Consider the following 24,235-nt stretch of genomic DNA (forward strand, 5'->3'; position numbering starts at 1 on the left):
CTCTAGGCATTTTCTTAAGAGTAGGTCTTCCAGAGACAAATTCTTTTAGTTTTCCTTCGCCTGAGAATGTCTTAATTTCCCCTTCATTCCTGAAGGATAAATTTGGCAGATATAGAATTGGTGGTAGACATTTTTTCTTTAATACTTGAAAAATATTATGCCACTTCTTTCTAGCCTCCATGGTTTCTGATGAGAAATCTGCTATCATTCAAATTGGTTTTTTTGTTGTTGTTGTTTATTTTTGGTTTTGATTTTTTACCTGTAGGTAATGCATTGTTTTTCTCTGGTTGCTTTCAAAATTTTTTCTGTTTCTGTAGTTTTCAGAACCTTAATTTTGCCATGTCTTGACATGAATTATGGATTTGGTCAACTTCTTGAATCTGTAGGTTTATGTATTTTGCCAAATTTGAGAAATTTTCAGGTATTATTTCTACGAATACTCTTGTAACCACATTCTGTTTCACTTCATCTCCTTCTGGAATGGCAGTGATATGAATTTGTATCTTCTGATATAGTCCCATGTGTTCCTGAAAGTCTGTTCATTTTTTTTTCAGTTTATTTTTTTTCTTGTTTCTCAGATTGAGTAAATTCTATTGATCTTTTCTGAGGTTCATTGATTCTGTTCTTTGTCATCACCACTAAACTATTGATCTCATTCAGTGAGTTTTTATTTGCTTGTGGTATTTTTTGGTTCTATAATCTCCATTTTGTTCTCTTTTTTATGACATCTGTTTCTTTGCTGAGATTTTTTTTGTCTCAGGAGAACTTGCAATCCTGGGAGCATTTTTGTGTTGGCTGCTTTAAGTCTTTGTAAATTGTTACTGGGCTGAATTGTATCCTCCCCAAATTCCTACGTGTGTACCAGAATTAGTGCGGAACCTCCAAGCTAAGGGCTCACTCCCACAAGACTACTTCACTTCAGATGACCAGGCTACCTGCATTTCTGCCTGGTTGACTACAAATTCAGGGATTCCCATGTACCCTTCAGGTTCAGTAATTTGTTAGAATAACTCACAGAACTCAGGAAAGCACTTATGATTATTAGTTTATTATGATGGCTACAACTCCGGAACGATCAAATGGAAGAGTTCTGTAAAGTAGTATATGGGAGGGTGCAGAGCTTCCTTCCGTGGCCTCTCTCTGTGAGCTACCCTTGCAACACAGTGTGTTCACTAACCCGGAAGCTCCCTAAGCCTGCCATTGAGGGGTTTCTATGGTGGTTCCGTTACAAGGGCACGATTGATTAAATCAACGGCCATTGGTGATTAACTCAGTCTGTAGCCCCTTTCACCTCCCCCCAGAGGTCTGGGGGTGGGCCTGAAAGTTCTAACCCTCTAATCATGTGCTTGGCTTTAAATTCTAACCCCATCCTAGTGGGGCTCCAGAGAATGTGATTGCGGGTGTTTACAAATGTGCCTTTCAGAGGATTCTTCTTTATCCTGGTGGGCGGCTTAGTGCCTGTGTCTGACCCACGACCAGGTGTCCCTCTCCCAGGAAACCTGTTTATTCTGGCAGACACCCTTTACCTCTGGTCTGATCTGGGTCCACTTTACTCCTACCAAGATAGCTATTCTCTCGGAGAGCCCTGACTGGGAGAGAAGTTAGTTTCAGGTGGGGCATCTGTGGGGCAGGTGAGATGCAAAGGAGGCAACTCAACAGAACATGGGAAGTCACAGAGGCAGCGTATTCCTTACAGGTCCAAGCGGAAGAGGGCAGCACACCTTGCAGAGCCAGGGGGACACAGGAAGCTGTCCATGACACACATGCTTAGCCAGCAAGTGGGGACAGAGAGGGGAACGGGAGGACAGACCTGTGGGGTGAAGCCTTTTTTGGGATCTAGGGCATTACCCAAGCAGCTTTCCCATGGAGAGTTTTAACTGGTGGGTTTAGAGCAAGCAGGTGCAAGTTCCATAGAGTCACGCTGTCACTGGGAGGTGGTCACTGCAGCATAGCTGTGCAGTCCATGTGGGGTGTGGGGATCAGAAGAGGGGCAAGTCAAGTGGGTTGTGTCTAGCTGTCCCCTAGGGAGGTGGTCACCAGTAGGCAATTGTATAAGGCTGATACCTGAGTCGACCACATTGAGGAACAGGGTGAAGGTAGAAAACTGGAGACCGTGTCAAGGATGACTGAGTCCTGCTTCTTGTATAAGAAAGTCCAACTTATATTCAAAGTGGATGCTAAGGCAACATAAAATTCCAGGAATTCACTACACAGGGGACAAACAGTGCTTCCTTGGCTGGGTGCCTGTTGTGTCCAGTTTCTCCCTGCTGCATCTGCACGGTGTCTGTTCTCTGGGTGAGAGAGCTGGTTCTTTGGCCAGCAGAGATGAAGAGCATTTCCTGGCTGGGTGCTTGTTGTATGGGTATCCCTGCTGTTCTGTTTGACTGCCAGGTGTCTTGAAGTGGAGAGGGAGTGTCTAGATAGGGGAGGGAAGTCTCAGGCTCAGTGGGGAAGAAAAGCACTTCCGCTGGCTGCTTATTGTCAACAAGGCTCCAGATTAATCTCTTTTGCTGGTGTCACAGGCTTGTTGTTGAAAGGACTCCTGCTGATTTGGGGGAAGACAGAGACTACCTGAGCTGTGTTCTGTTGCTAGATTGGGGGTTTAGAGACACGGGCCTAGGTTGCCTTCTGGTGTTGGTATGGGGGGCATCATAAGATGTCCTGCTACTGTTTAAGTCCTCGGGTCCTTAACCTGTGTGCTTTCCACTTTCCTCCTTTCAAAGTCCTCCTTTGGTTGTCTCTTGCATCACTTCCAGGGTTTGTAGTTGTGCTTAGTGGGGAAGAGCAGGGAAAGAGCAGTGTCTGCCATCATGTCAGGACTAGAAATCTACCATTTCTATCTAATGTCCTTGAAACAAGGAAGGCTTGGAAATATACAGTTTGCTACCTTGTGGTTTTCACTCAGCGTGGTAATTTAACAAATACTCATCAAATGAGTAACCAAAGTGTGGTCATCTTTTGCTTCTTAACAATTGCACAAGATTATTGTATTAGTCATTTCAGGCTGCCATTACAGAATACCAGAGATTGGGTGGTTTAAACAACAGAAATCTGTGTTCTCACAGCTGTGGTGGCTGGAAGTCCAGGATCAAGGCACCAGTAGGCTGCTCTTCCTGGCTTGCCGAGGGCTGCCTTCTCACTGTGGCCTCACGTGGCCTTTCTTCTTTGGGTGCAGGGAGAGAGAGAGGGAGCTCTGGCATCTTTTTCTCTTCTTATAAGGACACTAGTCCTCTTGGATGAGGGACGTGCCCTTATGGCCTTATTTAACCTTAATTACCTTCTTAAAGGCTTTCTCTCTATATACAGTCACATTGGGGATTAGGATCTCAACATACGAATTTTGGAGGGATATAATTCAACCCATAACACTTATAATTTAAGCATAAACCATCATTTTTATTTTATTTGATCCCTTATTAATAGAATTTTGGGTTGTTTTCACTTTTGTTGTATCACAGAAAGTTAGGAAGGGAATGAATGTGCATGTCTGTATTCTTGTGGAGACATTTCTGTAGGACAGATTCCATTCCTATAACTGGAATTGCTGAAATAAAGAAATTGTTTTAATTTTTAAGAAGAATTGCCAAATTCTCTTCTAAAAAGGCTTAACAAGGTAATGCTGTCACCAAGAGTGCAACAGAATGCTTGTTTCTGAATATTGTCCCCACAAGCATGTATTATCAGTGTTTTTAAACCTTGCCATTCATATAATTGATGGTTGATTTCTCATTTTCATTTATTTATTAATGAGGTTGACCAAATTCCCAGATGTGCTAGCTATTTCCTGTAGAGAAGTTTCGAGAAAAGTGCAATGAATAATTGTATACCTTTCATCTAGATTCACCAGTTTTTGACCTTTTCCCACATTTATTTTTACTTTATTTCTGTATAAATTGTGTGTGTGTGTGTCCATGTGTTTTCTGTGCATTTCTGCATACACATATATGTATGCACTTATTTTGGGGGTGACAGTTTGATAGTTAATGGCAGACACAATGGCATAATGACACCTTACTCCTGCTAGCCAATTCAGATAGTCTTTATATTAGTCATCACTGTGCAGACCCTAATGGGGCTGTATGTTGAGCCCTGTGCAGCCCAGTACCTGTCTCTCAATTTTTTAGTGAGAAGCCTATCAATCTCTTATTCTGAGATCCCATTATTGAGTAACCAGACCCAGATTTTGGAGGAAGGCTCTTGCCCAGATTGTTTAGGGGAGGGTGCCCGATTAGTATTTTTATTGATATTGTAGATACCAACAAAAATGTATTTGTAGATGTTGGTGATTAATTTTTATTATTTTGGCAGTAGCTGTTTTTTTTTCTTAATGCCTGAGAATTTGTCAGCTATGATTTGAATTTTGTTGTGGACCAGTTGACATGACTTCCTGAGGAAGGCTACTCTGGTCTGGCTCAATGATCGGCAAGAGTGGTGCGAACAAACCAAGAAATTTGAATTAATGATCATCATTCTCCAGTGAAGGTGCCTGGCTTAGGAATACAGATATTTGTAAGACCGGGACTGGCCAGAGGGGCCTGAGTCCTGGACTCTAAGTCTCTTTAGAGACTATAATGTCTTGGCTGTATATTCCAAGTCTGATGTGGGGGCAGATTTCTCCTATAAAGCCTGACAGTTGAAGTCTTTGTAATTGTCATTGGTCAGGCCTTAAAAATCACACATAGAGTTTTAGCTCTGGAGCTGGACTCCTCAGTTTCTTAAGAGCAAGGACATTCTTCTATATCATTAAATTACACTGAACACACTCAGTAGCTCAGCAAGTTAACATTGATATGATACTGTTATGCAGTGTATAGTCTTTATATTTTAATCTGGAAGACTTCCTCAGCATTTCTTTGTTTTTCATGTCTGTGACATTTTTAAAGCACACAGGCCATCCATATTGTAGAACGTCCCTCACTTTGGGTTTGTCTGATGTTTCCTCATGGTTTGATTGAGGTTATACATTTCTGACAGGAAAACAATATAAGTGATGTGTCCTTGTTGTATCACATCAGGGCATATGATGTCAATTTGTCTCTCTCTCTTTTTTTTCTTTTTGAGTTGGAGTCTCACTCTGTTGCCCAGGCTGGAGTGTAGTGGCGCCATCTCAGCTCACTGCAACCTGCACCTCCTGGGTTCAATCAATTCTTGTGCCTCAGCCTCCCAAGTAACTGGGATTACAGGTGTGTACCACTGTGCCTGGCTAATTTTTGTATTTTTGGTAGAGATGGGGTTTCACCATGTTGGCCAGGCTGGCCTTGAACTCCTGGCCTCAAGTGATCTGCCCACTTTGGTCTCCCAAAGTGCTGGGATTACAGGTGTGAGCCACCACACCCAGCCCAATTTGTCTCATTTTTGATAATATTAACTTTGATCACTTGTTTCTCTCACTAGCCACGTTTCTCTACTGTAACATTATTATTTTTCCTTTGTAATTAATAAGCAATTTGTGGATGATACTTTAAGGCTACATAAATGTCCCATTCTTCATCAAACTTTTCACCTATTAATATCCATCGATGAATCTTACCTGAATCAGTTACTGTGATGGTTGCCAAATAACAATTTTCTAACTCTTATTATTTCTTCTGTATTTATTGTCATTTTCCTATGAGGCAGAGCTTCTTTATCTCCTTTATTTATAATCAGGAATAGAAAATTTTTATTTTACTTTTATGGTTTTTATTTTATTTTATTCAATGGATATTACTGTCATTATTTATTTTGATGCTCAGTTGTCCTTGAGTTGGCCAGTGAGAGTCCCTTTAAGCTGGCTTTTGTGTCCTTTCAACACATCCCTATAATTTTCTGAACATTTTCTTTAAAAAAATTATAAAGAAAAGAGGTTTATTTGGCTCACAGTCCTGCAGGCTATACAAGAAGCATGATACCAGCATCTGTATCTGGTGAGGCCTCAGGAAGCTTCTCCTCATGGTAGAAGGCGAAGAGGGAACAGGTATGTCACATGGCAAGAGTGGGAGCAAGAGTGGGGGAGGGAGGTACCAGACTCTTTTTAACCACCAGATCTCGTCTGAACAAATAGAGTAAAAAGTCACTCATCACCAAAGGAATGGCACGAAGCCATTCATGAAGGATCCATTCCCATTACTCAAGCACCTCCCACCATGCCCTCCCTTTAACACTGGGGATCACATTTTTTTTTTTCAACACAGTCTTTCACTCTGTTGCCCAGGCTGGAGTGCAGTGGCATGATCTCGGCTCACTGCAACCTCTGCTTCCTGAGTTCAAGCAATTCTCATGCCTCAGCCTCCTGAGTAGCTGGGATTACAGGTGTGCGACACCACGCCCAGCTAATTTTTGTATTTTTAGCAGAGATGGGGTTTCACCATGTTGGCCAGGCTGGTATCGAACACCTGACCTCAAGTGATCCGCCCACCTTGGCCTCCCAGAGTGCTGGGATTACAAGTGTGAGCCACTGCATCTGACCAGGATCACATTTTAACATAAGATTTGGAGGGACAGATATCCAAACTATATCAGTCCTAACAGTGGAATTTTAAGACTTTGATAGGTTTGGTCCATTTCTAAGCTGAGCATGTTCTTATTTTCTGGCACAAGATGTTCCGGCCTTCATCTTTAACTTTACTTGCCCTAGCCCTGGAATCACCCACTTCTCTAAGGAGCTCTTGTTCCTGTTAATGGATAATTATATTTAGAAACCAAAATTTGGGTACTAGCTGTGCTCTTTGCTGCTGGGGTATCATTACTTCTAGGCCCTTTCAGTGGACAAAGATGTGTGTATATACATATATATCTACATCTGTATGTCTACATATATATGTGTACACATGAACACCACACACACATATATACATACTTTGAGTTCATACAGGATCCTGGGAATCTTAGTCATCCCTCATTGCATATTTGCATCTCCCTTCCTTTTTAACAGTGAGAGCATTGGTTCCTAGCATCAATAATTCACTCATTTGTTGAGTCTACAATATACAGAAAGTAGAGTCAGAATTGCTACACCCACATCACTGTGGAAAACCAACCTACTGAATATCCTTATACACAATTTGTTTGCATGCCTTTTATTTTTAGACTAAGGATAATGTCAGGATCTCAACCTCTGCTTTCTTATTGTTTCCATTTATTTGTCTAGTTGACCATTGCCCATCTGAATTTTTAGACTTTCTGAATCACTTTGTTTTAGTTGTATTTCTTGTATATAGCATACAGTTGGATCTTGCTTGTGTCAATCTGGAGATCTTTTTTTAATAAGCCTTCTTAAGGCCTAATCACATTTACTGATTTGGCTGGTATGTTTGGTCTAAACTCTGACATGTTGTTTCATTTTATAATCGTTATGTATATTATGTTGCAATGACTTCTGTATTAGTCAAGGTTCTCTAGAGGGATAGAATTAATAGGATAGATGAATATATGAGGAGGATATTATTAAGGAGTATTGACTCAAAATCACAAGGTAAAGTCCCACAGTAGGTTTTCTGCAAGCTGAGGAGCAAGGAAGCCAGTCCAAGTCCCAAAACCTCAAAAGTAGGGAAGGTGACAGTGCAGCCTTCAGTCTGCAGCCAAAGGGCCTGGCAAACCACTGGTTGTAAGTCTAAGAGTCCAAAAGCTGAAGAACTTGGAATCTGATATTTGAGGGCAGGAAGCATCCAGCATGGGAGAAAGATGAGGCTGGAAGACTCAGCAAGACAGCTCTTCCCACCTTCTTCTGCCCGCTTTATTCTAGTTGCCCCGGCAGCTGATTAGATGGTACCCACCCAGATTGAGGGTGGGTCTGCCTCTCCTAGTCTATTGACTCAAATGTTAATCTCCTCTGCAACACCCTCACAGACACACCTAGGAATGATATTTTGCATCCTTCAATCCAATCAAGTTGACACTCAGTATTAACCATTGTGAGTCTATCCCTTGTCAACTTGAAAGTATACGCATCTGAAATCACAAATAAATCTTATTTGTCTTTATTTGAAGATTTATTTGTATTAAGTTATGCTAACATAATACAGCTATACTTCATACAACTGGAAGTGCACTAATTCTTAACCTAAATGCCATTACATAAAGTTAACAACACTTAAGTGCCAGTATGAAGTCAGTAAATCTTATGTCACATGGCAAAGGAAAAAGGAAATAAAATGAAGATTTTTCTTAGTACAGGTGTAAACATGCACAAACATATTTTTAACAAAATAAGGAGGAAATACTCATGACAATCACAGTCCTCATTTCTTCATTTGGTCACGTGGTCACAGCTGATATTGATAACTACCTTCTTCTACTACCCATTCTGTATTTCCCCTTGCCTTCAGCAAGCACCTCAGTGGGTTGTGGTTTTTTTTACCCAGTAGAGTGACCCAAACCTTCATTCCTGAAGAGTCTGGGCCATTTGTAGTCCTGCCTGGATTTGGTTGTTGTAGTTTCCCACTGACCTTAATCACAGGGCATGGTAACACTAAGAGACGCCCTAAGGGAGCTCCTGTATTCAACACATACTCTTCCTTACCTCTGTTGTGGAATAGTAGACTGATTTCATCTTGATAGTATGGGTCATCACCCCAGCCAACGCTATTACTCCCTTCGTAGCCTGTTGACTCACAGGCAGGAGGAGCCCAAAGTGGCCAGGTAGCAATCTTAACTTCCAGTTTAATGGAATCATTGTTGTGTCTCCTGGTGGCAGCGTTCTTCTCTCTGGAGCTAAGACCTATAGGCCAGCAGAACATAACGCTGCGGGAACAGGAAGCAAAAATTTTGCTAGTGGGTCACTAGAGGTGATGGTGAGTGGTGCCACTTCCTCTTCCACACTTGATTCAACTTAAGGGTTCTCAGTATACACAGGTTTAATAATTTGGTAGAATGACTCATAGAACTCAGAAAAGTATGTACTTATGATTACAGTTTTATTATAGCAAAAGGATACAAGTAGAACCAACCAAAGGGAGTGATGCATAGGGTGAGGTCTCAGAGGGTCCTAGCCATGAAGCTTCTGTTGTTCACCTTCATGTCACCCTCCCAGCACATTGAAATGTGACAAAATGTACAGTATTGCAGACCAGGGAGGTAGTATTGTTGACAAGGAAAATATGTATTTTCAGTCTTGGCATTTAGTTTTTTGCATTTCCCATAAATGTAATCATACAGTATGCAGCCTTTTGAGTCTGGCTTCTTTCACTTAGCATAATACATTTGCGGTTCATCCATGTTGTTGCATAAATCATTAGTTCTCTCATTTTTATTGCCAAGTGGTATTACATTGTATGGAGAATTTCAGGTTGCTTATCCATGGTTGGAAAGCATTTGATATGTTTCTAGGTTTTGATGATTAAAAATGTAGCTGCTATATAAATGTTCATGTACAGGCTTTTGGGTTTACATAAGTTTGTATTTCACTGAGGTAAATAAACGTGGGAGTGGGATTGCAGGGTTATATGGTAGTATTTGCTTAACTTCATAAACAATTGGAATATTGTTTTCCAAAGTGGTTGTGTGCCATTTTGTATTCCTGCCTATGACAGGAGAGGTGCAGTTGCTCTATATCCTCACCAGCACTTAGTATTGTCAGTTTTTTCCCCATTCTAATAGATGTGTAGTAGTATCTCGTTGTGGTTTTAATTTACAGTTCCCTCATGCCTAATGATGTTAAGCATCTTTTTATGTGCTTATTTGCCATCTGTTTATCTTCTGTGGTGAAGTATCTCTTTGGCCCACTTTGATTTAACTTTGAAGTTTTATATGTATATATATATATATGTGTATATATATATATATATATATATATTTTTCTCAATACAAGTTACTTGCCAGATATTTGATTTGCAGATATTTTCTTCCATTCTGTATCTTTTTAATCTCTTAATAAGTGTTTTTTGAATTTTGCTGTCACATCTAAGAAATACTTGTCTAACCCAAGGTTAAAAAGAGTTTCTTCCATATTTTTTGAGTGCAGGGTGAACCTGCCTCACAATATGCAATTCATTCATTTTTGTTACTATACAACATTCCATTGAATGACTGTGCCACAGTTTACCCATTCTACTGTTGATGGACATTTGGGTTTTATCTGTGATTTAATATTAGAAACAGTGCTGCTATGAACATCCCTATACTTGTTTTCTAAAGCACATGTGCATGATTTTCTCTAAGATGTGTATCTAGCAGTAGAATGTCTGGGTCATGGTGTATGCAAACCATTAACCTTTGTAAATAATCCAAACTGTTGCTAAAACGATTATACCAGCTTACATTCCTGCTAATGGTGTGTGAGAGTTCTTATTTCAACATAATATTATGTTATTTTAGTCTGTTTAATTATAACCTTTCTTGTGGGTGCATAGTGGTGTTTCAGTGTGGCTTAATTTTTCACTTACCTGATTGCTATGGAGTTGAGTACATTATCTTACGTTCTTTTTTTTTTTTTTTCCCCCAAATCACCTTCCAAACCTAATAGAAAAAGATTTCCACAAACCATATACACGATTATTTCCTATGGTTGTAAGAAAAATTTACAGCATGGAGATTATTTACACAGACTTGAGGCTCCAACTCCTTGGGTTCTAATGGCAGTTCTGCCTCTTACTAATTTTAAGTCTTAGGGTTCGTCTTCCCTCTTCTTTTTCTGAGAGCATGTCCATAAAAAACAGTGCTTCTCAATCCTTTCTCTAACCTTTTGATATGCATATAAACCTCATTAGATGCTATGTAAGCCTCTAGCCAGGCTTACAAGCTAGAAGTATGTTTGAAATTTCTGAGATTTGTCCCTTTTGAATGTAAACATCTGAGAAAATAATCGCACTGTCCCTCTATCACTGTAAGAGTTTAACCAAGGTGCCTTTCTTTGAGCTGTAAATCGGCTAGCAGATGAGGTAAGAGAAGTTTTATTATTACTTTGGGTAAAGTTAGTTAACTTAGACTGGATTCTTGAGTAAATTTAGAATAAATTTATGAAAGAATTTGCAGTAAATGATGAGACGAAGTCTTCTTATTTTTTTTATTGTTTTTTTTTTTAAAAAAAAGGAAGAAAGAAAAAAAGAATGAAGAAGGGGAAGAAAAAGGAAGAGAAAGAGAGAGAGAGAATGGGAGTATTGCTTTCTTGCCCAGGCTAGAATGCAGTTTAGTAAAGAGTATTGAAAACCTCTTTTATACCAATAATTATACTTAATGATGTAGACAGGAAGGAATAAGGGAAGAAAATAACAAACAAGCAGCCAACCAATATTTCATTTAAACCTATGAAATGCTATGCGATTACTGAGGAGTGATTTACTTCCAATTATGTAGTCACTTATGGAATAGGTGTGAGGTGGTAATGTATGTTTTATGTATTTGAAGTGGACAGTTCTATAAATGTTTATTAAGTTTACTTGTTCCGGGTCTGAGTTCAAGTCCTGGATGTCCTTATTAATTTTCTGTCTCGTTGATCTATAAAATCGTTAGCTCTTCTTGTTACATTGATCCTTTTGCCATTATGTAATGTCCTTCTTTGCCTCTTTTGTTCTTTGTTGCTTTAAAGTCTACTTTATCAGAGGCGAGAATTGCATGTCCTGCTTTTTTGTTTATTTGTTTATTTTTACTCTCTGTTTGGATGGTAAATCTTCTTCCTTCTCTTTGTTTTGAGTCTTTGTGTATTGTTGCATGTGAGATGGGTCTGGATACAGCATACCGATGGGTTTTGGCTTGATATATTTTTGGGAAGGCTGATATTGGTTGTTCCTTTATATGTATAGTGCTTCTTTCAGAAGCTCTTGTAAAGCAGGCCTGGTGGTGGTGAACTCTCTAAGTACTTGTTTGTTCACAAAGGATTTTATTTTTCCTTCACTTATGAAGCTTAGTTTGGCTGGATAGGAAATTCTGAGTTGAAAGTTCTTTTCTTTAAGGATGTTAAATATTGGTCCCCACTCTTTTCTGGCTGAGAGATCTGCTGTAAGTCTGATAGGTTTCCCTTAGTATTTTCTCCTTCATTTCAACCCTAATAAATCTGGCAATTATGTGCCTTGGGGTTGGTCTTCTTGAAGAATATCTTTGTGGTGTTCTCTGTATTACCTGGAGTTGAATATTACCCTGCCTTGCCAGGTTGGGAAAGTTTTCCTGAATGATATCCTGAAGAGCATTTTCCAACTTGGATTCATTCTCTTCGTTACATTCAAGTACACCTATCAAACGTAAATTAGGTCTTTTCACATAGTCCCATATTTCCTTTTCATCCTTTTTTCTCCAATCTTGTCTTCTCGTTTCATTTCACTAAGCTGTTCCTCAACATCTGATATCCTTTCTCCTGCTTGATCAATTCGACTGTTTAAACTTGTGCATACTTCGCGAAGTTCTCATGTTGTGTTTTTCAGCTCCATCAATTCACTTATATTCCTCTCTAAATTGTCCATTCTCGTTAGCATTTTGTCAAACCTTTTTTCAAGGTTCTTAGTTTCTTTGCATTGGGTTAGAACAAGTTCTTTTAATTCACAGCAGTTTCTTATCACCCACCTTTTGAAACCTGCTTCTGATAATGGAACACACTCGTTCTCCATTAAGCCTTGTTCCGTTGCTGATGAGGAACTGCGATCCCCTGGAGAGGGAGAGGCATTCTGATTTTGAGTATTCTCTGCCTTTTTAGGCTGGTTTCTTCCCTTCATTATATATTTCTCACTCTGTTGTCTTTGTAATTACCGACTTTCTAAGTAGGTCTCTGAGCAGACATCCAACTTGTTGATTCCCAGAGCCGAAATCTGAGCAATCCACTGCGCTGGCCAAAACAGAGGTGTTAAGATTGATGGTGCTTTTCTACCCGGGAATCTCCGGACTCTGCACCAAGAACTGCCACGCTGAGGTGCCAGCAAAACCGCCGTGCCGGACACAAGAGTCGTCCTGGCAACCTGTGGGGCTCCTCCGCTGGGAATCTCTTAGTCCGTGAGCAACAAAAATTCATCTGAAAGTGTGGCGTCCTCTCGTTCTCTGCGCTTTCACTGGGAGCTACGAGCCCGAGCTGCTAGTGATCAGCCATCTTGGATCTCTTATCTTATGTTCATAGATCATTTGCTTTTCCTTTTTAGTGAAGTACCTATTCATTTCTCTTATCCATTCTTTTGTGTGTGTTTCTTATTGATTTGAAGGGGTTGTTTTATATATTCTAGATACAATACCTTTATCCCTCATGAATATTGCCAGTAATCTCCCCATCTGTGGCTTGCCTTTTCATTGTAGTACTTTTGATCTTATAACACTTGCAAGTTTTTTCCTTTATGAGGAGTGCTTTTCATGTTTTGTTATAGAATTCCTTCCCTATTCCAAAGCTTATGAAAACATTTTCCTATATTATTTTGTAGAAACTTTATTGTTTACCTCTCACATTAGATTTACAATTTACCTGTAGCTGATTTTTATGTATGGCTAGAGGGGTTAAATTGCATTTTTCCCCATATAGATACCTAATAACCCATGCACATTTATTGAAAAGGTCGTCTTCTCTCTACTGCTTTACCATGCCAACTTTGTCATAAATCAGGTGTCTACACATGTTTAGATTCTCTTTTTAGTTCCACTGGACTGTTTGTCTATGCTTGTGCTGATATGACATTGTCTCAAATATTCTCTTACTTAATGAAATAGTTTTTTTTTTAACCATGATTTGTGATTCTCCCACAAGGTAGATCACTAACTTGATATGAAGTAGACATCTAGTATTGAGTCATCATGATGAACCAGTAAGCCAATCAGAAGTTCCCCTGCATTTTATCCTCATCACCTAGTGGTCAGCATGTTAAAATAAAAGGAATGTACCGTTACAGGGGCTAGTAACATTTGAAGATGTGGCTGTGGCTTTCACCCAGGAGGAGTGGCAGTACCTGAACCCACTGCAGAGGACCCTGTACAGAGACGTGATGCTGGAGACCTACAGCAACTTGGTCTTTGTGGGTAAGAGTGGCTTCCTTAGGCAATCTTGCTGTTTATGATTACTGCTTCCAATGGAGGGTATTTCCTTTCTCTGTTTCCCCCTTTTCTCTCCTGAAAAAGTGTTGGTGAGCTCAAAACGCAGGTTAAATGGTTTGACTTTACCATTATGTCAAGCAATAGTTCCTTGTGTTGCCCCCAAAATGTAACTTCTTCTGTCTTAGAGGCTGTGAAAGCCAAGGAAGTATCACTGTCATTTCTCATCAACAGGGCAGCAGGTTACTAAACCAGATCTCATCCTCAAGTTGGAGGTAGAAGAATGCCCGGTAGAAGGAAAACTCCCATTTTGGAGCTTTCCAGGTATGTGGAATTTTGACCCAGGCTCTGGGGACATGAAGTTCCACCCTATTAGTCAGAAGTGAGGCCCTCTGACAGGGCTTTCAGGAATATCTTTGGAAAAGGTTCTGGCCCTTGGCACTGTTGGAGGACAGGGACAGAAACACCTCAGACACAACACTGACACTCCCTCTATCCCCCATACACCAGATCACTCTCCTTAAGTTGGTGCTTACTTCAAGTTTCTGCACAGTTCTTTTGTACCATAGGAAAGTGTCTTTTAAATGCCATGAGCCCCTGGCCCTGCCACTTTCACGACTCTCACCTGTCACTGACTTATCTGAGGCCAGGCCCACATTAGTCACAAGCCTGGACTCTAATGCTTTAATTCGAGGTTGAACAACCTGAGTCCAGTCTTCTTGTTCAGTTTAGATATTTGTTAGATTTGCTTTCCTAAAACATCTTGGTTATCTAGTTTTAAAAGTAGCTTTATTGAGATATGATTCACATATCAATAAATTCACCCTTTTAAAGTATACAATTCAGTAGTTTTTAGTATATTCACAGAGTTCAGCAACCATCACTGCTACCTAATTCTAGAAGGTATTCATCACACTGAAAAGAAGTCCCTACTCCCTAGCAGTCACTCTCCCTTACCTCTTCCCCTCACTCCCTGGCAACCACTGATCTATTTTGTCTCTATGGTTTTGCCTATTCTGGACATTTTATTTACATGGAGTCAGACAAAATGTGGCCTTTTATGTCTAGTTTCTTTCACTTGGCATGTTTTCAAGATTCATCCATGTTGTACCACGTATCAGTACTTCATTTGTTTTTATGGAGGAATAAAATTCCATTGTTAGGATAGAACACATTTTGTTTGTCTATTCATCAATTGATGGACATTTTGTCTTTTTCTACTTTTTGGTTATTATAGATAATGGTGCTGTGAACATTCATGTACAAGTTTTTGTGGTGATATATGTTTTTATTTCTTTTGGGTAGATACATAGGATTGGAATTATACCATGTGGTATAAAAGGAACTGTGTGTTTAACATTTTGAGGACATGCCAAACTGTGTGAATACCCTGTTCCTCAAAAACTTTTATCCAATGCTTTTAACATTCACTGATGATTCTTGCCTGAATCAGTTATTACTAAGATGGTTGATATATATTTTTTTTGAGACAGTCTCGCTCTGTAACCCAGGCTGGAATACAGTGGCACGATCTCGGCTCACTGCAACCTCTGCCTCCTAGGTTCAAGTGATTCTCCTGCCTCAGTCTCACGAATAGCTGGGATTACAGGCATGTGCCACTATGCTGGCTTATTTTTGTATTTTTAGTAAAGATGGGGTTTCGCCATGTTGTCTAGGCTGGTCTCGAACTCCTGACCTCAGGTGATCTGCCTACCTTGGCCTCCCAAAGTGCTGGGATTACAGGCGTGAGCCATCACACCTGGCCTAAGATGGTTAATTTTTATTTTTTCAATATCTTATCCATTGCAGTCATTATTCACTTTCATGTTCAAATTGTCTTCAATTTGGCTAGTAGGAGTCTCTTCAGGCTGGCTCCTCTGTCCTTTTGACATGTTCCTATCATTCTTTGAGCAGTCCCTTACTTTCTAGCACAAATGTATATTCCAGATTTACCTTGTATATTCTCTTTTTCAGACCTGGAATCAGCAACTTTTCCAAGGATGTCTGATTCCTATTGGGGGAATGGTATTTAGAAATCAGGATCTGCTGCTGGGTGTGCTCTTAGCTACTCAGATTCTTGTCTCTTACAGTCTATAGATGCTTCCCCTCCATCTCTCTTTTTTCCCCTAATATTTGTTTTTTAAGTAAATTTGTCATTCTATAAAAAGGGTCATTTGTCATTTTGTTTTCCACATTTTGGATTTTGCTGTTAAATACCTCATGGCAGAATTTTAACATAATTCTCTATGTTTCTTGTTAGTTGACATAGAGGCTGGATCAGATTCAGGTTTGGTGATTACTGCTTAAATCCATTAATTCATTTGTGATTGTAAAATGGTGATATTCTATTATTCCTTCTTTGTTGATTAGCTGGAATAATTCTATAAAGAGAACTTGCTTCTCATCTATTACTTGGCTATCATGAGTTACGTATTATACAGAAAAGACAGGTTCAGTGATTGAGCTTTTCCATTTATTTACTAGTTTTCAAAGTAATTAATTGATTTTGTAGCATCATCCAAAGGTGACCAGTCTTTTTTGTGAATCATTTGTGGACTTATGGATGTATACATTTCTATTTTTTAATCCATTGTCTTATTATCCATATTGCACATGACACTGTCCCATATTTGGCCAGTGGAAACTCCCTCAAGTTGACTCCTGAGTCTTTGGTAGCTTCCTTGCTTTCTGGTGTTAAAACATGTCCCAGGCTCCTTTTGTATATTTCCTGCCTCTAACCTAGAATTGGCCATTTCTCCAAGGAGCCCTGGTTCTTTTTAGTGGAAAATAATATTTTAAGTCCACAGTTTAGAGGTTAGAGAATTGTTTCAAGGCCTTTTCATTGACAGAGGTAGGAACTATTATGTAGACATTTTTTACAGAAAAAAATATCTCATATATTCAAATTAATATTTCCAAATCAAATTTTGGACTTAAAGGTTTTTAATTTATTAATCTTACATCTGATAGTAGTATTGCTAGTATTCTTCTTGAGACCATTGTTTGTATATAGTGAGTTGAATGAATTGAGGTAATCATTTTGGTGCCATTGAGAATCAAGACTTTTCTGCGTGGTCATTAGGAAATGCAGAAGAAAGAATATTTACTATTATTAAGGAATCCTTACATGGTTCCAAAGTCCAATATAGAAAACAAGGTATACTCAGAAAAGTCCAGCTTCTTTCCCTTTCCATTCCATTCCACTCCCTTCCTTCCTTCCTCATAGGTAACCTTTATTAAAATTTAAAGGTTTATTCTCCCATCATTTTTTATAACATGAGCCTATGTGAGTATATATTTATTCATTTCCTACTATGCACAGTTTTTAAAAATTTTTAATAAGTTTTATTTTTAGTTGACATACATATTTATAGAGTATAGTGTGATATTTTGATACATGTATACAGTGTGTCATAATCAAATTAGTATATTCATCATGTCAAACATTTATTTCTTTGTGGTGAGAACATTCAAAATCTTTTAGCTATTTTGAAACATATAGTATATTATTGTTAACTACAGACACCCTGCTGTGCAATGTAATACTGAAACTTATTCCTCCTACCTAACTGTATCTTTGTACCCATTTACCAACCTTTCTCTATCCTCTTCTCCACTCTTTACCTCCCAGTGTCTGGTCACTATTCTGCTCTCTACTTCTATGAGATCAACTCTTTTAGCTCCCACATATGAGTGAGATCATACAGTATTTGTCTTTTTGTGCCTGGCTTATTTCACTTAACATAATGTCCTCCAGGCTTATCCATTTAGCTGCAAATGACAGTATTAAATTCCTTTTTATGGCTGAACAGTATTCCATTGTATAAATAGATGACATTTTCTTTATCCATTGATATTCTTTGATGGACACTTAGGTTTGATTCCATGTCTTATAACAGCCTATTGCTTCCTTCAAACCTCTGCTCCAATTTGTTTCTCCCTCTCTTTTAGAAAGTGATCTCATCTCATTCTTTGCTATAAAAGAAGCAAAGTGATGAAACTCATACCACTCCCCCAACATACCCTCCCCCCACTTAAAAAACCCTTCAGCTTCCCTCTCCTGTGGCTCAAAATAACCTCCACCATCACCCAGTTTTTCCCTGTTTTCTGCCTCAGGTAATAGTGTATGCACAGTTTTATTCCCCATTCACCATTTTTCATTTACTATTCTAGAACATATTAAATATATAAAGATACTCTTCATAGTAATGTAGTGATTCTTAAAAATCATAATAGTAGTAGTAGTAATAGTAGTAAACAATTTAAAGCATTTCCTGTGTACCATGCAAGCCCTGTTATAAGTAATTTAATTCTCTCAACACCCATTTGGGTGGGCACTGTTAGAATTCCTTTGTGGGTGGGGAAGTAAGATACAAATAGATTAGATCCCTTGCCTGAGGTCACAGACCAAGTGAAAGGTTGAGCCAGGATTTTCTCCTGGGCCAGAGAGCCCAGAACCCTGGGCCATACTGCTTCTTACTACCTAAGAAGGTTCAGATTCAGCAGATCTTTGGTGGAGCTTGGGTCCCATGGAGAGCATTTTGTAAAAAACTCTTCATGTGATTTTGTTGTTCATCTCTGGTTAAGAACTAATGCTTAACTAGCCAAAGAAAGGAAGTCACAGGAAGAAAAACCACAGCTGCATAATCCATGTTAAAATTCAGTATCACTATAGCAAAATGTTAACACTATTGAATCTAAGTGGTAATATGAGTAGTTATTGTATTCTTCTTTCAACTTTTTTCTATGCTTGAAAATTTTCATATAAAAATTTGGGGAAAAGTAAGAAGAAAAGTAAACTATAAAAAATGATTAAAAATTCACCGTACGTGCAAAAAATACTTGCCATATTTTATTGACTTCAAGATACCATAGATTTAAAGACATACCACTAAGAAAGAAAAATTGCCACCAGTTAACCTATGACATTGATTGTAAGGTGCATCTGGATTCAGAAATGTTAAAATGTTGTGAAATAATGTGCTGCTTGCAATTGATGAAATGAAATTAAAGGCAAAGCTTTGCAATTTTAACTGTTTAAATGAGTAATACAGATGACTGACTACTTCAGAAGTTAATAAATATTTAAGTTATATAGGATGATCAGAGTAAGCTTTTTAGAAAAGAGTGACCTGTCTCTTGAAAGTTATCTAGATTCTGAATATAGCAAAATATGGAAGACAGGGCTATGTGAGTGATGGAACATGAGGATGGGTTTGGAGTTCAAAATAGGCAGAGTTTTTAGTGGAAATAGTATAGACAGGAGCAGAGAAGGTGGTGTTGAAGAACCGTGAATGCAAGCTCTGATGGATACACAGGTGAATCCAGATTGGGCAAATATTTTTAGCTTTTTGTTTTTGTTATCCTAATCATTCTAGATTTTTCTTTCATTCATTGAGAATGTGGATTCAGTGTTACTATTATAAGACATGAGTCTGGGAATCATGCTGTTATATTTCCACCTAGATGGACATTCTGTAAGTCAGGTACAGTTAAGACTTCATATGATCCTGGCCAGGTGTGGTGGCTCACGCCTGTAATCTCAGCACTTTGGGAGGCTGAGGCAGGAGGATTGCTTGGGACCAGGAATTTGAGACCACCCTGGGCAACATAGTGAGACCTTGTCTCTACAAAAAAATACAAAAATTAGCAAGGTATGGTGGCTCATACTTGCAGTCCCAGCTACTCAGGAGGCTGAGGTGGGAGGATTGCTTGAGCTCAGGAGGTCGAGGCTGCAGTGAGCTCTGATTTTGCCCCTAAACTCCAGCCTGGCAACAGAGCTGAGATTCTGTCTCTTAAAAAAAAAAAGAGTTTATATGATAACTGAAGATTAAGGGTATACATTTCCCACAGTTGAAGGAAGTCAGGTATGATGTATAAATAGAGGTAAGAAAGACTGAGGTATCAGGGTAAGATTGTTCTTGGTAACAAAAAAACCAGCAGGTTTGAGTTCAGTAAAATACTCTCTCTCCGGGAACTCTGATAAAATGAGATGATAGTATCCGCTTTCATATAGCAGAATAATTCTAAAGAAGGTCCTTTCCATAATGTCAAGGCATAAAGGTGGTTTATTGTACTTCTTTCTAGAAGTCTGTCAAGTTAATGAACAGATTGAGAGGCAACATCAGGATGACCAGGATAAATGTCTGCTGATGCAAGCTGGATTTTCTGACAAGAAAACAATTACCACTGAGAGTGGTCGTGACTGTCATGAGTTTGGAAACGTAATTCATCTGAGTACAAACCTTGTTGCTTCAATACAAAGACCCGATAAACATGAATCATTTGGAAATAATATGGTGGATAATTTAGACTTATTTAGTAGAATTTCTGCAGAAAATAAATATGATAATGGATGTGCGAAATTATTCTTTCATACCGAGTATGAGAAAACAAATCCTGGAGTGAAGCCCTATGGCTATAGAGAGTGTGGGAAAGGCCTTAGGCGAAAGAAAGGCCTTAGTCTACATCAGAGAATTAAAAATGGAGAGAAACCCTTTGAATGTACTGCATGTAGGAAAACCTTCAGCAAGAAGTCACACCTCATTGTACATTGGAGAACTCATACGGGAGAGAAACCTTTTGGATGTACCGAATGTGGGAAAGCCTTTAGCCAAAAATCTCAGCTCATTATACACTTGCGAACTCATACAGGAGAAAGACCCTTTGAGTGTCCTGAATGTGGAAAAGCCTTCAGAGAAAAGTCAACTGTCATCATACATTACAGGACTCACACAGGAGAGAAACCTTATGAATGTAATGAATGTGGAAAAGCATTCACTCAGAAGTCCAACCTCATTGTCCATCAGAAAACTCACACAGGAGAGAAAACCTATGAATGCACTAAATGTGGAGAATCTTTCATACAGAAGCTTGATCTAATTATACATCATAGTACCCATACAGGAAAGAAACCCCATGAATGTAACGAGTGTAAGAAAACATTCAGTGATAAGTCAACTCTCATTATACACCAGAGAACCCATACGGGAGAGAAACCTCATAAATGTACTGAATGTGGGAAGTCTTTCAATGAGAAGTCAACCCTTATTGTGCATCAAAGAACTCATACAGGAGAGAAACCCTATGAATGTGATGTGTGTGGGAAAACCTTCACACAAAAGTCAAACCTTGGTGTACATCAGAGAACTCATTCAGGAGAGAAACCCTTTGAATGTAATGAATGTGAGAAAGCCTTCTCTCAGAAGTCCTACCTCATGCTACATCAGAGAGGTCATACAGGAGAGAAACCTTATGAGTGCAATGAATGTGAAAAAGCATTTTCACAGAAATCATATCTCATCATACATCAAAGAACTCATACAGAAGAAAAACCCTATAAATGTAATGAATGTGGCAAAGCCTTCAGAGAAAAGTCAAAGCTCATTATACATCAGAGAATTCATACAGGAGAGAAACCGTATGAATGTCCTGTATGTTGGAAAGCTTTTAGCCAGAAGTCACAGCTCATAATACATCAGAGAACACACACAGGAGAGAAACCCTATGCATGCACTGAGTGTGGCAAAGCCTTCCGAGAAAAGTCAACATTCACTGTACATCAAAGAACTCATACTGGAGAGAAACCCTATAAATGTACAGAATGTGGGAAAGCCTTTACCCAAAAATCAAATCTTATTGTACATCAGCGAACCCATACAGTAAAGAAAGCCCATGGAAGAGGCCACACTCGGAACTCAAAGTTCACGGCACATTAGAGAGTTAATCAACAGTGTTTATTATGGACACTGATGGAAAGTTGTGTCAATTTAATTCACATTTTAAAAGTATGTTCTGACTTCTGGTTTAAATATGAGAGTAAAGTCGGCCTTTCTTCTTTTCATCTCAGTCATTACCCAAAAGCTACAGGAGAAAAAGCAGAAGTGTAATCTCTGTATCTGACAAAATTAGGAGGCAGCTGCAACCCTGATGAGAGGGCTGCCATAGGCAGAGGAAATGAAGCACTGGTGCAGGAGATTTCAGAGCAAGCGTGCTCAAGACTGCAGATGCGAGACAGCACTGGTAAGGACTCTTGGCTGAGGTTCAGAATATATCCCGAGGTGCAGAACCATAGATATAACAGTGGTAACAGTGCGTGAGCAGGTAGGAGGTAGGATGTTTCCTAGACCATTTGGGATCTGAGGAGAAACAGGCTGGGGCCTTGAGAAGGAGTCACTCAGACAAGCCATGTTTACAGAAGGTAGTCTACTGATGGGAGCAACAGTTATGGGGGTGCTGGGGGAAGAGAAGGGACTTTCCCTTGTGAAATGCCCTACAGCTGCCCGTATTTGCTGACTTGGGAGAAGTAAAGTCGGAAAGAACTAACAGATGTGGGGGGAAAAAAATCTCAGTTGTCAAAAAAAAAAAAAAACTGATCTGCTTAGAATGTGGCCCTGGTTTCTTTTCCCACGTGAACCTCCAGCAAATAGCAAGTCCAGGAAAAACTCTTCTCATTCAAAGAGGAATGATTCAAAAGTAATCAAAACCACAAATGCATTTGTTTTTTGGGCCAGCAATTCCACTTCTAGGAATGTATATACTCACATATGTAGAAAATGATGAACATACAGAAATATTCATTAATGCATTGTTTGTGAAAAAAAATTGGAAGTTGTCTAAATGACACCACCAGGATTGTGGTTCCCTAAATTGTGGTATATTCATACAGCATACTCCTGGGTAGACAAAAATGAATAAATAAGGAGAACTTGGATACCATTTATGTAGTGATGTGGAATAACCTTCAGGTTACATTATTAGGTAGGAGAAACAAGGTTCAGGACAGTGAGTATAATAGGCTGCCATTTGTATATAGAAAGGAGAAAAATGGTAAGTACATAATTGATTGTGAATGCATAAGTTATCTCTGGAAAGAGACACAAGAACCTGGTAACCCTGATTACCTAGGGAGAGGAAGGAGCAGTGGTGGCTGGGGGTATTGAATTGAAAGGGAGACAGCTATATCCTTTCATAGCTTTTGAAAATGTGGATGTACTTTGTACTATGTGGATGTACCACCTTTACAAAAAATAAAACATTTAAAAAGCTATTTTGTTCTATTACTACTATAGTAAAGTCACAGTCTAGGTACAGGATTTTATAACATTTAATATAGATATGCTCAATGTAGTGTTTATTTTTTAGTGAATAAATTGAATAACCAAGCAGATAGAACAACAGATATTCAATCATTTCCAGAGGCACATAGGCATTATTTTTTTGAGGTTGCCAAATAAAGTGATTCTCAGGTCAGGTGGGACCACATTAGGTAACTAAAGTAATTGAGACTGGAGCATATTTCTTTTTTTTTTTTTTTTTTTTGAGACGGAGTCTCATTCTGTTCCCCAGGCTGGAGTGCAGTGGCGCAATCTCGGCTCACTGCCACCTCCACCTCCTGGGTTCAAGGAATTCTCCCGCCTCAGCCTCCCGAGCAGCTGAGACTACAGGTGTGCGCCACCACGCCCAGCTAAATTTTGTGTTTTTAGTAGAGACAAGGTTTCACCATATTGGCCAGGCTGGTCTCGAACTTCTGACCTTGTGATCCACCTGCCATGGCCTCCCAAAGTGCTGGGATTACAGGCGTGAGCCACCGTGTCTGGCCCCCATATTTCTTATTTAGTATGCACAGTGACATCTGTGAAAAAATACTGTACTAAAGCCCACCGATGTCTTTCCATATCGTAACAAAATGATTTTTATTACATCATTCATACAAACACTTTTTACAAGTGCTACAAAACATGAATCAATATAGAGGTTGAATGACTTGCTCCTCTAAGGTCACACTAGTGCTGATGATATTTTCCAAGGTGAGAGACAGATTGAGAGTGATGGTCTGAATGGACATAGCCAAAGACCACATAATAGGACATTTGCTTCAGAACGAGAAGTCCCACTGGTGAATTACTGTATTCATGGCCCACATGCTTCTGTGGCTTTGCACTGGGGCCATCTCTTTGCTGGAACTGGACAACTTAAACTATGAAAAACTAGGGATGGGCAATGTTTGGATTTATCAAAACAGGTGGGGAGTTAGACCTGAGACCCTCCCCTTTCTGGGCCTTCTTTTTTCCCTGAGTAATCCTGCAAGGAAACAAACCATGGGCTCACTTTAGGAACTATGTAAGGTAAGCATGTTACATTCAGTGCCTTTACAGGGAGAGGAAATGTGGGGCAGACTGGCTTGCTACTGGTGCAGTCTGCTTGAAAGACGCCCAAGGGCACTGGAAATAAAGCTATTTTGCCTTTCTACTTATAGAGAATCTTCCTAGGGTTTCAGATCCATAGAAGGCCATCCTGTAGTGGGGTGAGAGTGAGGGTCAGA

At 39.3% G+C, this 24,235-nt stretch overlaps 1 protein-coding gene across 9 annotated transcripts in view; it reads left to right on the top strand.

The window, feature by feature from the left end:
- Positions 1–23,379, top strand: part of ZNF182 (zinc finger protein 182) — an 88,431-nt gene extending 65,052 nt beyond the window's left edge. For 7 of the 9 annotated variants that reach the window (XM_064364372.1, XM_012443173.2, XM_064364371.1 and 4 more), the window contains 3 exons: positions 13,773–13,899; positions 14,146–14,235; positions 19,999–23,378. In XM_064364372.1, the coding sequence (XP_064220442.1) occupies positions 13,773–13,899; positions 14,146–14,235; positions 19,999–21,629 (1,848 nt within the window). In that variant the 3' untranslated portion in view covers positions 21,630–23,378. Of the gene's footprint in view, positions 1–13,772; positions 13,900–14,145; positions 14,236–19,998 lie in introns of all 9 variants that reach the window. The other 2 variants (XM_064364374.1, XM_012443179.3) reach the window with 2 other exon arrangements.
- The last annotated feature ends 856 nt before the right edge of the window (positions 23,380–24,235 follow it).

This window comes from Aotus nancymaae, unplaced genomic scaffold (genome assembly GCF_030222135.1).
Source record: "Aotus nancymaae isolate 86718 unplaced genomic scaffold, 86718_ANA_hifiasm-v0.15.2.pri h1tg000058l, whole genome shotgun sequence".
NCBI classification, from domain to species: domain Eukaryota; kingdom Metazoa; phylum Chordata; class Mammalia; order Primates; family Aotidae; genus Aotus; species Aotus nancymaae.